General features: G+C 40.8%; 2 protein-coding genes across 3 annotated transcripts in view; one reads left to right on the top strand and one right to left on the bottom strand.

The window, feature by feature from the left end:
* Nucleotides 1-325: 325 nt before the first annotated feature.
* Nucleotides 326-5,748, bottom strand: LOC124272773 (BTB/POZ domain-containing protein 19-like). The gene is made up of 6 exons (XM_046707976.1): nt 5,585-5,748; nt 2,414-2,645; nt 1,903-1,956; nt 1,381-1,509; nt 991-1,122; nt 326-478 (listed from the first exon to the last, which is right to left on the bottom strand). Exons 1-6 carry the CDS (start codon nt 5,668-5,670, stop codon nt 326-328), a joined length of 786 nt encoding a protein of 261 aa, XP_046563932.1. The 5' UTR covers nt 5,671-5,748.
* Nucleotides 5,749-6,987: 1,239 nt separating this feature from the next.
* The window catches only part of LOC124272782 (aminopeptidase O-like), a 100,951-nt gene continuing 94,144 nt past the window's right edge, over nt 6,988-13,794 (top strand). For both annotated transcript variants that reach the window (XR_006897427.1, XM_046707984.1), the window contains exons 1-3: nt 6,988-8,384; nt 9,630-9,793; nt 13,620-13,737. Coding sequence is in view for 1 of the 2 variants with exons in the window: in XM_046707984.1 (XP_046563940.1) it covers nt 7,312-8,384; nt 9,630-9,793; nt 13,620-13,737 (1,355 nt within the window). In the remaining variant the exon portion in view is untranslated. The remainder of the gene's footprint in view (nt 8,385-9,629; nt 9,794-13,619; nt 13,738-13,794) is intronic.

A 13,794-nucleotide genomic window follows, 5' to 3' on the forward strand; every position in this document is an offset into this window, starting at 1 on the left:
GACTGAAACAGTGTAGGCATGTAACTGTAACATTGCAGGCATGTGACTGAAACATCATAGGCATGTAACTGAAACATTACCGGAATGTAGCTGAAACATTGTAGGCATGTGACTGAGACATTGTAGGCATGTAACTGAAACATTGTAGGCATGTGACTGAAACATTGTAGGCATGTTACTGAAACATTGTAGGCATGTGACCAATACACTGTAGGCATGTAACTGAAACATTGCTGGCATGCGACTGAAACACTGTAGGCATATGACTGAAACATTGTAGGCATGTAACTGAACTACACCTGACTTACTGGGTAATAGCCTTTGATTATTCAGGGGGTGCCAAACTACTCACTGGAATGAATCCATCCTTCTTGTTCTCTGTCTCCAAGGTGGAGAGTTCCTCAGGAGACAGCAGAGGCAGTCGGATGTACTTAACAACAGCTTTACCAATGTCAGCTACTGGCTTCGCCATCACAACCTGAGATGGACACAAGGACGTGTTGAAGACGCAGGCATGTACAGATAATGTGTTAACGTGTACATTGACCATGAAAACAACATTGCTGTAATCTCTCGACTCAGCTGTATGACAGCATGTATACAAAACAAACAGATATGCGGAAATGTCAAGCACTGGGAAATGCATTGTAAAACTGGATTTATTCAATTCTATGGTTTATCGTATATGTATTCTGAGATTTATTCAAAACAAAATACCTTTAGAAAAATAATCCAAAAGACATGCTTAACAGTTTGTTTTTTGTTGAGACCTGGCTAACATTGCACACAGCATTATCAGGGTTTTTAACTGGGAATTAATGTCAGGCAATCTGGCATACAGATATACCAAAAATGATTATTAGTAATAATGTACAAGTATTCTGACATGTATCTGATAAAAGGGTATGGACATTTCCATTTTTTATTTGTGTGTTCCAAATCAACCCTTTCCATGCTGACATGGGTGAAGAGACATAGAAGAGCACTCACAGCGTTGACAGTGGCCCACTCCTTGACTGCTCTGTACAGGTCCATCTCGTCCATCTGAAGCAGGTGGCTGCACAGCACCGCCGACATTGCCTCCTCACCAATCTCCTGGAAACCCTTCGACTTGAACACATTCTGAAACAAATGCCTGTAACTTGAAACAGCTGACACTTTACATGAACCAAGTTTAAAATACAAAATGTAGATAAGATTTACCAACCAGCATGCCCCTTGAATAATACTGAGAAAAGTGAAAAATGCCTCATGCCTCACTTTTGTCTCAATATTTCATCAAAATTTGAAAAATATTTAAATGTGTCCTTAAAACCCCAGGACAGGGTTGTTAACTGCCATGTGTATGTATATGAATGTGGTTTGATCGCTGCTACTCACAACAGTATTTTGCTCTATGAACTCTACAGTCTTGTTCTTGAGGTCATCTTGACCGTATGTGACCGCAGCCTGCAACACGTCACATGCATTGCCCACTGTCAGGTTTTCTACCAAGTACTGGGAGCACAACTGAAACACAAGCAGAGATAAATATGAAGAACTGCATTGAAGACAAGCCATTGTAGACAACAATTTGAAATATTCCAATAAATACATGTCAATGTAGATATGCCATTGAACATAAGCCAATAAAGGTACATATTGAATATATGTCATTGGACATCTGACTGAAGGTTTGGCATGGATGATGTGGAATTTCAGATTGATACTTGTGTGAAACTCTATGAGTCTCACCACCTTCAGGAATATAGAAGCCATACCACAGTAGGGAAACATGGTTGAATCAAACCCAGATCACTGATGTTATCCAGCACGTTTAGCACCAAGCATATACATGGTATTTCTGAAACTAAATCTGTCTTGTGTTATGTACAAAGAATTTGAATGATTAAATAATGTTACCTTCTTGAGATCATCAAGTCCATATTCCAGAGCTGTGGCCAGGACGTCTATTGCCTGAATAACATAAACAGGACTCAGACAAGGTGTTACTGAAGTTTGTCCTGTATATTAACCCATAGCTGACAGTAAATTAAATTAACGGTGACAGATGCTAAATGATCAGGATGATGATTGGATTTCAAAGTTACAGGTGAATCTTGAAATATACTAGTACACAAAAGAAATGAAAAAACACCCATTATTTTCATAAAATTATAGTTCATCTGCCAAGGCCATGAATAAATCAGGTCATATGAGAGATAGAGGTGTTCTTTAACTTCGGTTGAGAGAAAGGGTCAATTTGTCTGTCGTCAGTTTTTGTGTTCAACTATTTATGTGTTTGTGTACACTGAAGTGATGTTTTGAATTACTTATATAATGCACTATAGTACGAATTAAAACAATACACCTTACAGTGATAGCTTTACACAAAAAGGAAACAAGATACACACGTATTGTTTTTGTGACTCACATTTTTGGATGATAGGTGGACACAATTGGTGTATATAAACTCCAACATTGTGAGGAATATCTCTGGAGACATGTCTGACAGCACAAACGGAACATCTTTGTCAGCACCAGAATTCTTGGCATTTTGGTTTTGCTCCTCAAACATGGCCTTGAAGACAGCACAGCGGGAGGACAGGATACATCGATGTGCATACACTGTCTTCCTGTTGGACCCCAGTAAGAACTTTAGATCACTGCAAAAGAATAAACAGAACTATTATCATTACCATACGTTGTTAAATGATCATTTGTCTGATGGTACAAAGTGTTGGTCTCAATTGAATAGTCTGCCATATAATGGTTGATTCCTCATCACTCTAGCATGGACATCCTTTATCATATAATTTAGATAATTTCAAAGTGATATCTTTAGAAATGCAAGATATATATTCTTAGGATTTAGATTAGGCGAAGATAACATGATCTCAGGGACTTGAGTCACATGGGTACAAAGTAGGACCCGGGTACCCACAAGACTATCTGCATCTATTGTTAGTCAGGTGATAGATTGTCTGAAGACAAATATTCACTATAACTCTATAGTTACATAACAACAAGTAATGTTCACATACCTTTCTGAACATGCATGCATTCCTTCTGACTTATATATGTTTGAATAAAGATAAAACTTCAGTCTTTACTTCACTGTAAAGTATGACAAGGACATTTTACACATGTATGAAAATACATTTTGGCAGGGCTCCAGTAAAATTCCCAACCAGACATTTTGTACTCAATTCTAAAAATGTGCAAATTTAGACTCATACCTGTCCAGCATATTCCAGGTCTAGGTATAAAATTAACCTACCAGTATCATCAGGGTAACATTTACTGTTAGTCCACAAGGACAAAAACAGATAGAGGCACACTGGACAGCCATATCCAGATCTAGACTCCATGAATTTTGGGTGTGAGAAGGGGTGTCCATCTATCCCTGTCTTTTTAGACTATGGTAGATTTTACTGACTGTGTATTGATAAATAATTGATATTCATATCTGGGACTCTGCAGATTAACAAAATGTTCATGAAAGAATATTTGATTATCCAGCATTTATTTTCAATAACTGATCAGGAGGTTTCATGTTAAATCTCATGCATTGGTACGTGTAATAATCTCTACCTTTGATTTACATTTGACATAATTTTAGTGCAAATACACAATTACACAGAAAAGCGCCCTGATCATGATATTTCCAGAATGAGATATATCCAGGTGCTTTCACATAAATCATAACAACTTAGAAAAATTCCAAAAGTGTAGCAATTGGGTGCCAGTCAAACCGCCCCAGCTACAAAACGCCCCAGCCAATTTGGTCAAAATGCCCCAGATTTTTGGTCAAATCGCCCCAGGTTTGGTCAAATTGCCCCAGGGGGGTAGTCAAAATGCCCCAGTGTATTTAAAATGATTAAATATATGCCATAGTTTTTGTCAACTTCCATATTATATACTTCGTATAATATTATATAGTAATATTTCTGATAGACTTTCTATTAGTAAACTGATGAGAGCAAAAGTAATATTCATGTATAGACAACACTATAATACCAATTATTTGCATGTTATTAATGCTTTTGTAAAGAATTACAAGAATAAAATGAAATGTTTGTATAAAATGTTTATTGGCCATAAATGCATAGTTTTTGTCAGCAAGTATGGTATAATACTTATCAAAACAATCTACAGCTTTTGTTATTATTAATTAATCTTGTCAAAAGGTGAGGCCGTAAATGCATAGATTTTCTTAACAAGTATGGTATAATGCTTATCAAAACAATCTAGAGTTTTTGTTAATTAAACTTGTCAAAAAGTGTGGATAAAAACAGGCTATTAAAACATGTTCACTAATTGACATTCAATGCTTTGTTTAGTTAAAGGAAATGTTGAGGCTCGAATGTATGAACATTTCAGGCTATAAAAACATATTCACTAATTGACCATCACCTATCGAGATTCAAAAATGTAATTTTGAACGATTCGAATATCTACAGTCATTTTGACTTAGATTTCGGTAGCAGATTTTGTCTAATCATACATTCTCGTCTCCAACTTGACTGTAGTGACCTTAATGCGCACAAGTATGAAAGATTTATATCTCCGACATCATCTTGCTCTTGTGGCCGTAACTATGAAGACTCTGCTATCTAGTTCTTTTCATGTACTCTTTACAACCATATATCGCCAAATTATGTATTTTTATACTAAAGGATTTGACCTAAAATCAATTTTGTTTGGAAACCAACGCTGCTCCTCAATAGTACACAAAGAACTTTTAATTTCAGTGCACTCTTTTATAAATTTAACAGGCAGATTTGATCCAAAATATTTTGTTTATATGACATATACCGTTTAACAATGATAGGCGTTATTTCTCGTTTTTGCAACATTTATATATCATTCACATTGTACATTCATCATGACGAGTTTATTCTTCCTTCCATTGTGTCCCAGAGCGGTATTCATATAAGCTTATGCTTGTTTACCAATCCGGTTCCTTTCTTTGGAAATAAATATGTTTAAATACTTGTTATGATTACATAATGCCATTTGTTGACCAAAAACTATTTACAGCCAATAAACATATTATACAAACCTTTCATTTTACTCTTGTAATTCTTCACCAAATAATTGGTATTATAGTGTTGTTTATGTACATGAATATTACTTTTGGTCTTATCAGTTTACTAATAGAAAATTTATCAGAAATATCACTATATAATATTATATATAGAATATAATATGGAAGTTGACAAAAACTATGCATTTGTGGCATATATTTAACCAATTTAACTACATTGGGGCATTTTGACTACCCCCCTGGGGCAATTTGACCAAACCTGGGGCGATTTGACCAAAAATCTGGGGCATTTTGACCAAATTGGCTGGGGCGTTTTGTAGCTGGGGCGATTTGACTGGCACCCTTGCAATTATCCAACAACCACAATCAGCCAGATTCTAGTAATTCATTACTCAGATCACAACAATTCAATGAATACATAGTTACTCTAAAAGTGAGTGTAACACTATTGTAGCTGCATTATTATGTCGTCAGAATATATGCAGTTGCATTATGTGCATGTATGGTTTACAGTAGCGACTCCGCTATTTGTAAACACCATGTTGACAGGCTCACCTGTGTTCTTTGGAGTTGACCAACTTTTTCATCTGTACCGCAAAATCTGACAAGTCTCCTTTCATACATCTCTCGCTGGATGCCATTGTTCCTCCTCCAAAAGTATGTATTTAAATGACCTGTTGTCAGTTCAAAATCAGCGGACTAGCTTAGTTTATGTTGTTGTCAAGCACGCACCTGCTATATTTTAGTACTCTTTGCAAGACGATAAAACAGTGAGATACTAACCATTAAACGAATGCATTAACAGTCGGTCGTGTTTCTCACAGTGGTTATGCCTTTTGATGACAAAAAATGCGTTCGGTCATTTCAAACATAAAATTACATTTTGAACTGGCGTTTGGAATATATCACTGATCTATATAAAAACGACAAAAATAAACAAAACAGTAAAACAACAACCCCCAAATAGAAGATCATAAACCACAACGGCAACCTCTCAGCAGTAACAGTTTGACAATACAAAGTAATTAGTATTTTTTTAGCTGTGTATCTTCATGCCAGTCATATATTTCCACCAAAATACGTATCCAGATGTCGAAATGGCTGGCGAACACAGTCTCGTCTACCATTGCGGATACACATATATTTTTTTTCAAATAGGTATACTGATTTTTAAAAAAAGCACATGATGAAAGTGGATCGCTTAACAAGCAAACAATGCTTATGCTGTAGAACCTCTCCAGACGAGATCTGTACTCATTACCCAAAAAGGAAAATAATCTGAATGACATGGAAGTGTATTTGTGAACGTCGGTAATGCTTACATCAAGTTGATACTAACATCTACGAAGATGATGCCTAAAATGCCTGCTTTACATCACCACCAACTGTAATAACTGACAACAGTAAAACAGAGACACATGCTGCTGTGTCCTAAAGACAACCACAACTCCCGGGGTGGATGGGGAAACTGAAACTGATGGGGAAACTGAAACGAGGCTCCACCAGTAGATGGTAGATCATAATGTATTGGAAGGGAAATGCCGCACACATATAACACTTTTAAACCAAACCCTCCCGATTTATCACTCGTTGCTTTGAAGGAACAAAACAAAGCACTGAATGAAGCATTCAGAAAATCACGTCCGATTGTACTTAAAAACACAAACGAACACAATAACAAATGCAGTTCACCAATAGCAAAAACATCCATGGTCTAAATTCATTCAAAGAAAACAAAAAATAATTCATTTCGGTTAATGACAATGATAATGATGATGATAATGAGATTACCATAGTATGTCATCAACTTTTGATCACCGTCTTGGATGAAGACACGTAATATTTTACGAATGCTTTGATGAATATCCTGTTCGAATAACGTTTGTAAAAGGTAATTTACTATACTCCAAAAGTACAATTGAAGGGCGGATAACTCTGATTTATTGTATGTGATTGAAAAGTTCAGCAAGCGAAAGCCTGTTGACAGTCGCCCTTCGTTCATCTCTCGAACAGTGTCGTCACTATTTCATTTCAGTTAACAGCCGACTAACTTTGAAATTCATGCGAATAGTAAATAAGGAAGGATAAGTAAAATATGGGACAAACAGCTAAATTTACTGCAGATAAACACATTTTGCTTCAGGAGATATGAATAAACACGATTGCTTTAATCGGTGCTTTATGTTTTCGATTGATTAACTCAAGATACGAATGCAGTACGAATGGTACTTTGTCTATGTACTGTGCTGGACAGATATAAAGTGAGCTAGGTAGTGTGAGAAATGTCGGAACATGGTGAAGGCGGTAGTGATCATGAGCTTGACCTGCCCTTGTCAGCTAACATTTGTGATGTCAGGGTGTCTCACTTTCTCCTCCATCTCAAGTGTGATGTGGAATCTAGAAAGTTGTCAGGTGACATCACACTATTCTATCAACAGGAAAGCTTTAAACAAGCCTGTAAACGTAGGACTGTATTACAAACCGATACTGAACTAAAGGCTGTGGAAACTAGCTGTGAAAGCCATTCCCAACTTCTTCAGGCAAAAACTGACCCAAGCCCATCATCTGGACATGATCCTGCACCAAATGAACTGTGTCAACATGAGTGTGTTTGTAAAGAAACTGAAAATTGCTCAAAGACTATGAACATACATAAAGATGATTGTGTTGTTGATCAGCCTTCATCAAGCGTACACAGTAGAAGTACATTAGCTCAGTGTTCAGATCAGAATGTTCTTCAACCTGTTTCTGCTTCAACTGAAACAGAAACTAAAAATTCATCACTAAATATTCCTAGTCCTAGCCAGGATGCAGTCAATATGGTATTAGATGCTTATAGCCTTGATGTGACCTGTGCAGAGGAGCTGATACTGTCACCTAATCTGGAAAGAAAGCTGTTCTTCGCCAAACGAGGAGATGTAGAAAGTGCATCTGGTATTTATATGCAGTGTTACATGCAATCCAAAACCAGACCGTTGCAAATCAGTGTCAGTAAACAGAGCATCCGACTATGGGGCGGAGGAGGAGACATGGATGAAGATTGTCAGTCTCGGACAGGGCCTGGTGAGAGCAGGCTTCACCATCTGCAAGGAGATGTCATTAGTGAAGGTGAGCTACAGCCTACAGACAGTGATGCTGACATGAAGTGTGCTTCACTAGAGTCTGGTGGAGATGGAGGGGCACCAGGGGATCTAGTTTGCAAAAGAACATGGGGAGGAAACAAAGTGAATGCTGGACATCATGTATGTGACGGGGGTCAAATATACACAAACAACGGAGTGACAAGAGTCGTGAGGATACACTACAGTACAGAAGGAGGGCCATCACTGAAGTGGTCTCTGGATCAAGATGGAAGGTAGGCAGTGCAGGCTTGGTGACGGTGTCAGTGATCTTGCCTTCAACTAATGTGTCTTTTGTAACGTGTTTGCAGGTTTTTGGAAAAATATGTTATTCTTTTATGATTCAGCAAAGGTTAAAATAGCCTACTATTATAGTACTAACATGAATAATGCAATCTATGATCTGTCATGACTTCAACCATTGACATATATGCCTGTGTTGGCTGGAAAGTTCTGAGGCTAGCTATGAAAAACTGCATTGATCATTGCCTAAGCAGCTAAGCATCATATTGGCCTTGATGTCTGACCTTTTAACCGGTTGTAAACCCATGAACCCACAAACCGATGACATCACTTGGCCTGCTGATGGAACAGACTTTTTGATGGAAGGTCCTCCTTAGCCCATGTTTCGACTCTCTGTTCCCCTCTTCAACTTGCTGCCCACCCCTCAGCACTGGCAAAGGAAGGAGCTTCATCTTCTGAAGTTGAAACCATGTCCACCTGGATGGTTGTTGTAGCTAGCACTTCCAGTTGGAGAGGGGCAGTGGGGTAGCCCAGTGGTTAAAGCTTGTCACACCGAAGATCCAGTTTTGATTCCCCATATGGGTACAATGTGTGAAGCTCATTTCTGGTGTCCCCCACTATGATATTGCTGGAATATTGATAAAAGCACTCACTTACTCCAGTTGGAGATGCTTGATGTGAGCACCTGCAGATATATGATGTCTGTAGTGTAGTTGGTCCTAAGCTTGGATTGTAATGAAAGCTTATTTAGTGTTCACTGGTGTACATCCTTCGTAGATGGTCTCAGAACTTTTGGACACCTCCTGCCCAGCAGTTGGAGGACTGAAAACAAAGGGACATAAGAACTACAACAACTGCTGTACACAAATCTGCTGTTTCCTTTTTCTTATTGACAGGAAAATTGATTGGTTGATCCATTTGATGTAAAGTTTATATTGCTGTCTCCTTAGCTCTTATTCCCTAATATTCTAATTGTAATATTTAATGACACTGGTCAAGACAGTCCCAAAACAAACATGTTAAATTTGTTTAAAATAACTCTCATTGCAGCACTCCCCCTTTTTACGACCTGGTAAACAGCTGATAAAAATTTTAATATTTCTGTCTTCAATGGCATCAAATAATTTTTAACATATACATGTCCCCACAGTAAAATAACCAGATAATTCTTTTGATCCATTGTAGACTTAGCAAGCTGTAGTAGTATTAAACATCAGGACATATTGGACTGTTTCCAGGGAGTGTATGTTCACTGTTGGTCACTGGCTGAACAACCGCTCCTGGTTCCCCAGTCAGGACGCCCCGACTGCCATGTCCACCTGGCAAGCTTGTGTCACAGTCAAGGAGGGACTGACTGTGCTGATGACTGGAGACAAGTCCTGTACACCATCAGTATCCCAGGGTGAGTCCCTTACACCTTCAGTATCCCAGGGTGAGTCCCTTACACCTCCAGTATCCCAGGGTGGGTCCCATACATCATCAGTATCCCATGGTGAGTCCCATACACCATCAGTATCCCATGGTGAGTCCCATACACCATCAGGATCTCAGGGTGAGTCCCTTACACCATCAGTATCCCATGGTGAGTCCCATACACCATCAGTATCCCATGGTGAGTCCCATACACCATCAGTATCCCATGGTGAGTCCCATACACCATCAGGATCTCAGGGTGAGTCCCTTACACCATCAGTATCCCATGGTGAGTCCCATACACCATCAGTATCCCATGGTGAGTCCCTTACACCATCAGTATCCCATGGTGAGTCCCATACATCATCAGTATCCCATGGTGAGTCCCATACACCATCAGTATCTCAGGGTGAGTCCCATACACCATCAGTATCTCAGGGTGGGTCCCTTACACCTTCAGTATCCCAGGGTGAGTCCCTTACACCTTCAATATCCCAGGGTGAGTCCCTTACACCTCCAGTATCTCAGGGTGGGTCCCTTACACCTTCAGTATCCCAGGGTGAGTCCCTTACACCTTCAGTATCCCAGAGTGAGTCCCTTACACCATCAGTATCCCATGGTGAGTCCCATACATCATCAGTATCCCATGGTGAGTCCCATACACCATCAGTATCTCAGGGTGAGTCCCATACATCATCAGTATACCCCAGGGTGAGTCCCATACACCATCAGTATCTCAGGGTGAGTCCCATACATCATCAGTATACCCCAGGGTGAGTCCCATACACCATCAGTATCTCAGGGTGGGTCCCATACTCATCAGTATCCCATGGTGAGTCCCATACATCATCAGTATCCCATGGTGAGTCCCATTCATCATCAGTATCTCAGGGTGAGTCCCATACATCATCAGTATACCCCAGGGTGAGTCCCATACATCATCAGTATCTCAGGGTGAGTCCCATACATCATCAGTATCTCAGGGTGGGTCCCATACTCATCAGTATCCCATGGTGAGTCCCATACACCATCAGTATCCCAGGGTGAGTCCCATACACCATCAGTATCTCAGGGTGGGTCCCATACTCATCAGTATCCCATGGTGAGTCCCATACATCATCAGTATCCCATGGTGAGTCCCATACATCATCAGTATCTCAGGGTGAGTCCCATACATCATCAGTATACCCCAGGGTGAGTCCCATACATCATCAGTATCTCAGGGTGAGTCCCATACATCATCAGTATCTCAGGGTGGGTCCCATACTCATCAGTATCCCATGGTGAGTCCCATACACCATCAGTATCCCATGGTGAGTCCCATACACCATCAGTATCCCATGGTGAGTCCCATACATCATCAGTATCCCATGGTGAGTCCCATACATCATCAGTATCCCATGGTGAGTCCCATACACCATCAGTATCCCATGGTGAGTCCCATACACCATCGGTATCTCAGGGTGAGTCCCATACTCATCAGTATCCCATGGTGAGTCCCATACACCATCAGTATCCCATGGTGAGTCCCATACATCATCAGTATCCCATGGTGAGTCCCATACACCATCAGTATCCCATGGTGAGTCCCATACACCATCAGTATCCCATGGTGAGTCCCATACATCATCAATATCCCATGGTGAGTCCCATACACCATCAGTATCCCATGGTGAGTCCCATACACCATCAGTATCCCATGGTGAGTCCCATACATCATCAGTATCTCAGGGTGAGTCCCATACATCATCAGTATCCCATGGTGAGTCCCATACATCATCAGTATCTCAGGGTGGGTCCCATACTCATCAGTATCCCATGGTGAGTCCCATACATCATCAGTATCTCAGGGTGAGTCCCATACATCATCAGTATCTCAGGGTGAGTCCCATACACCATCAGTATCCCATGGTGAGTCCCATACACCATCAGTATCCCATGGTGAGTCCCATACATCATCAGTATCTCAGGGTGAGTCCCATACATCATCAGTATACCCCAGGGTGAGTCCCATACACCATCAGTATCCCATGGTGAGTCCCATACATCATCAGTATCTCAGGGTGAGTCCCATACATCATCAGTATCCCATGGTGGGTCCCATACATCATCAGTATCTCAGGGTGAGTCCCATACACCATCAGTATCTCAGGGTGGGTCCCATACATCATCAGTATCCCAGGGTGAGTCCCATACACCATCAGTATCTCAGGGTGGGTCCCTTACACCTTCAGTATCCCAGGGTGAGTCCCATACACCATCAGTATCTCAGGGTGGGTCCCTTACACCTTCAGTATCCCAGGGTGAGTCCCTTACACCTTCAGTATCCCAGGGTGAGTCCCTTACACCTCCAGTATCCCAGGGTGAGTCCCATACACCATCAGTATCTCAGGGTGGGTCCCTTGCACCTTCAGTATCCCAGGGTGAGTCCCTTACACCTTCAGTATCCCAGGGTGAGTCCCTTACACCTCCAGTATCTCAGGGTGGGTCCCTTACACCTTCAGTATCCCAGGGTGAGTCCCTTACACCTTCAGTATCCCAGGGTGAGTCCCTTACACCTTCAGTATCCCAGGGTGAGTCCCATACACCATCAGTATCTCAGGGTGGGTCCCTTACACCTTCAGTATCCCAGGGTGAGTCCCTTACACCTTCAGTATCCCAGGGTGAGTCCCTTACACCTCCAGTATCCAAGAGTGAGTCCCATACATCATCAGTAGCCCAGGGTGGGTCCCTTACACCTTCAGTATCCCAGGGTGAGTCCCTTACACCTTCATTATCCCAGGGTGGGTCCCATACACCATCAGTATCTCAGGGTGAGTCCCTTACACCATCAGGATCTCAGGGTGAGTCCCTTACACCTTCGGTATCCCAGGGTGAGTCCCATATACCATCAGTATACCCCAGGGTGATTCCCATCCCAGGGTGAGTCCAATACATCATCAGTATCCCAGGGTGAGTCCCATATACCATCAGTGTCCCAGGGTGAGTCCCATACATCATCAGTCTCCTAGGGTGAGTCCCATACATTATCACTGTCCCAGGGTATGTCAGTATTATTATTATTATTATAGTCCATTTGTACCACGTTATTTCCATTCACGGTAAATGCTCAAAGCGCACAGATTTAAAATCATAGTCACTTGAGATGAAACTAGTCATCTGGATACGACATTCTGAAGAGATGAGTTTTGTAATTTCGTTTGAAGTCATGTAGATTTGAACAGTTTTTCAAACATTCAGGCAGTTCGTTCCATGTCTTTGCGGCAGCATACTTGAAGTTTCTCTTCCCGTAACCGGACGTTCTAACTGGAGGGATCACGAGCAGTGACTTAAACTTGGATCATAATGTTCTAGCGGGGATGTATGGCTTTTGGTAATGTCAACTGTAGGGCTTTTGGTATTGTCAACTGGGACTATATTCTGGAGGTAGATTTGACTTTGATCACTGTATGACCTGTTCCTTGTGTTATGTGTCTATTTAACTATAGGTGAACCAGGAATCTGTACATAAACAAATTTTGTGTGCAAACAACAAGGCAATGTTATAGAAGTAATAGTTTTATTATTAATACAGCTAGTGTCTCACAGAAACAATACACCAGTGTCTCACAGAAACAATACACCAGTGTCTCACAGAAACAATACACCAGTGTTTCACAGGAACAATACACCAGTGTCTCACAGAAACCATGCTCCAGTGTCTCACAGAAACAATACACCAGTGTTTCACAGGAACAATACACCAGTGTCTCACAGAAACAATGTCATTAGGCAACAGAACACATAGATAAGATGACTGACGTGTGATGTTTCAGGTTGGAAGACCTACTATTATTACAGTACAATGCCAATGCCCACCTCCACTCTAGCGATAGCTGTTGGGACTTGGACACAGGTGGATGTCGTACTGGAGCAAGATGTGCAAAAGTCAAGGTACTTTTACCATCTTTGTCTTTATTCACAAGAGAGCTCCCTGTTGTCTTCTTTGTC

This window comes from Haliotis rubra, unplaced genomic scaffold (assembly GCF_003918875.1).
Source record: "Haliotis rubra isolate DU_JTF1 unplaced genomic scaffold, ASM391887v1 Scf173, whole genome shotgun sequence".
In the NCBI taxonomy this organism is placed as follows: Eukaryota; Metazoa; Mollusca; class Gastropoda; order Lepetellida; family Haliotidae; genus Haliotis; species Haliotis rubra.

What these genes read in the sequence shown, in the direction of transcription:
- LOC124272773 (XM_046707976.1), bottom strand. Translation starts at nt 5,670, where the DNA reads ATGGCATCCAGCGAGAGATGTATGAAAGGAGACTTGTCAGATTTTGCG. An exon ending in TCATAGAGCAAAATACTGTT is followed by an intron (nt 1,123 to 1,380) that starts GTGAGTAGCAGC and finishes CATTTGTTTCAG; the next exon opens with AATGTGTTCAAGTCGAAGGG. An exon ending in AGTGGGCCACTGTCAACGCT is followed by an intron (nt 479 to 990) that starts GTGAGTGCTCTT and finishes TGTCCATCTCAG; the next exon opens with GTTGTGATGGCGAAGCCAGT.